This window comes from Apium graveolens, chromosome 5 (assembly GCF_009905375.1).
Source record: "Apium graveolens cultivar Ventura chromosome 5, ASM990537v1, whole genome shotgun sequence".
NCBI lineage: Eukaryota > Viridiplantae > Streptophyta > Magnoliopsida > Apiales > Apiaceae > Apium > Apium graveolens.
In genome coordinates this window covers 80,738,470-80,741,469 of record NC_133651.1, presented here as the reverse complement: position 1 = coordinate 80,741,469, position 3,000 = coordinate 80,738,470, and the positions used below count along the sequence as shown (strand labels likewise).

The 3,000-nt window shown below is 35.6% G+C and overlaps 1 protein-coding gene across 1 annotated transcript; it reads left to right on the top strand.

Annotated features, from left to right (window-relative positions):
* The first annotated feature begins 988 nt into the window (after positions 1–988).
* On the top strand, positions 989–2,615 carry LOC141660217 (uncharacterized). The gene is made up of 3 exons (XM_074467180.1): positions 989–1,563; positions 1,706–2,048; positions 2,160–2,615. The coding sequence occupies exons 1-3, from the start codon at positions 989–991 to the stop codon at positions 2,613–2,615; spliced, it is 1,374 nt and encodes a 457-aa protein (XP_074323281.1).
* The last annotated feature ends 385 nt before the right edge of the window (positions 2,616–3,000 follow it).

Genomic DNA, 3,000 nt, shown 5'->3' with positions numbered 1-3,000 from the left:
CGATCAGTACACCATATATGGGCTATTGCAAGCCCGATATGTATTAGTGTTGCATGAAGTGTTGCTAAAAACATAAAACTTGGTAATCTATTGCAATACTTTTAAAACCGTTACATAAAATGTAAAAATGTTGCAAGTAAAATGAGGGTTTTGAAATTTTCAATACAATTGCAATACTATTACAAAGTGTTATAATAAACGAAACACTTTTTATTCTTTTTCACTAAAATTATAGGCGGGAACTTTTTTTTCATTGGGCAGGATGTTTATATGCCAAAATTTTTCAGACAAAATATTTCTAACACCTAATTAAACAAAATATTACTCACTCTCTCTCCTCTCTCTCCCGACCACTCTCTCCCGAAGCTCCTCTCTCCCCCCTCACGACTCTCCTTTCCACTCTCTTTCTCTCTGTCCCCCACTCTCTAATCTCCAATTAAGCCGAAGCCCAAAACCCCAAACCTAATTGAGCAAGATTTGTGCAAAAATTGAAGTAAAGATTCAATTAGAGGTATTTTACTCATCTTTTTAAGCTTATACTTGTATATATATGTATGCATGTGAACAACTTTATCTGAAAGACAGTGTATATGAAATTTGTTGGATTTTTGTATTAATTAGTTGAATATATGTGTTAATTTTGTTGTGATATATAACCCTCTTGTTAAATTGTTCTTATATTTTTGATTTATTCTTGTAATTTAGTAGATATTTGGTAATTTATGATTTTGTTGGACTGTTTGTGGTATAATATGTTTGTTGTTTTAAATGGATTTGTTTGTGTTAATCTCTATTGAGCTTGATGTTGTATTGTTGTCATTAATTAAGGTTTAAAACTTGAGGCTGTTAATTAAGGTTTAAAGTTTTAATTTTAAGTATGATAAGAGCATGTTAATGTTGTAATATATGTGCTCTTTCTCTACTGTCTCTCTGTCTTTGTTAGTATGTGATATACTTTGTTTTTTTGTCCAATTTATTTATGTAGAAAATGGATGTTGAAGGAGAGAAATGGATATTTCTTCCTAACTACAGTGATAAATATAGGAAGGGGGTGGAAGATTTTGTTACGATAGCATTTTCTAAATATGCCGTAGGAAAGGAGTTAATGTGTCCTTGTAAAACCTGTAGTAATCGTTTCTGGACTGATGCCAAGGGTATACGTGAGCATCTCATATGTAATGGTCCTTGTCCCCATTATCTTGAATGGATTTACGAGGTCTCAACTCTTAGGATGGAAAACATGATCGGCGACATGGATGAGATGGATACTGATATAGGTATGGGTTTAGGCGATGAGTTCGAGGCGATGATACAAAATGTATATGGAACAGGTAATGATACTGGTGAAGACGGAGTTAGAAAGGGAATGAATGCTGATGCGAGGAAATTTTATACGCTTGTTAACGAGGGTAGGCAGCCTTTATATCCCGAGTCTAAAAAATTTACTCGTTTAAGTTTCATAGTTAGGCTTTACCAACTAAAGTGCATTCATGGATTTAGCGAGGCGATATTTAGCGATTTGCTTGACTTAATAAAAGAGGCTTTTCCCAAAGTTAACATGCCGTAAATCTTTCAATTCAGCCAAGGTTATGATTAAAGACTTGGGTTTTGATTACCAAAAAATACATGCATGTCGAAATGACTGCATGCTATTTTGGGCTAAAAATGAGGTGCTGGATATTTTCAAAAAGTGTAAAACATCTAGGTGGAAAGTACTTGAAGATAAAAATGGGCCTAATATGGATATATCTAAGTCGAAGGAACAAAAAGTCCCAACAAAAGTGCTGAGGTATTTTCCTTTGAAGCCAAGGCTGCAAAGAATGTTCCAGAGCTCTGATTATTCTAACTCAATGACATGGCATGCGTTAGCACGAAAAAAGGATGGCAAGTTTAGGCATCCGGGTGACGGCAAGGGCTGGAAGTCGCTAGATACCAAATATCCAGAATTTGGGGCAGAAATGCGAAATGTTAGGTTAGGATTAGCTGCCGACAGATTTAATCCATATCGGTCAATGAATATTTCTCATAGTACCTGGCCAGTTGTGCTAGTAAATTACAACCTTCCCCCTTGGTTAATCATGTAACCTGAAAATTTAATTCTTTCAACCTTAATTACTGGCTCTATTTATCCTGGCAACGAGATTGATGTTTATATACAGCTGTTAATCAAAGAATTGAAAGAATTATGGAAGGTTGGGAAAGAAATTTATGATGTAAGGGTAGACAACACATTTAGGCTGCACGCGGGCCTCTTATGGACGATAAGTGACTTTCCGGGATATGCAGTTTTATTGGGTTGGGGCACGAAAAGTAAACTGGCCTGCCCTTCATGCCACTACGAGACCTCGTCAACATATTTAAAACATAGCAAGAAGGTGGTATATTTAAACCACAGAAAATTTCTTCCTCCCGACCACAAGTGGAGGTTTGATAGGAGGAGATTTAATGGGGATGTAGAATTGCTAGGAAGTCCTGAACTGTTAACAGGAATAGAGGTTGAGCATCTTTTGTGTGGCTATGAAAATGACTTAGGGAAGCAACAGAAAAAACATAGGGGTTCTTCATCAGATTGCCCTTGGAAGAAAAAGTCCATCTTTTTCGAGTTACCATATTAGAGCAATAATATGGTAAGGCATAACCTAGATGTGATGCATATTGAAAAGAATATTTGTGATAAAATTCTGGGTACTTTATTAAATATCGGGGGCAGGATAAAAGATCATTTTAGTGATCGTCAAGATCTAGAAGAAATGAGGATTAGGAAAGATCTTCATCCAGTCAGATGTGATGATAACAAACATGTTAAAATTAGGGTAGCTAGTTTTGATATGACCAAAAAAGAAAAAGAAATCTTCTGTTCAGTTCTGATGAATGCTATGTTACCCCATGGATCTGCCTCTAATATTAGCCGCTGTGTTCAAATGAATGAGCGGAAGATATCGGGTTATAAGAGTCATGACGCAAATTTTATTCTTCAATTTCTATTACAATTTGTTGTGG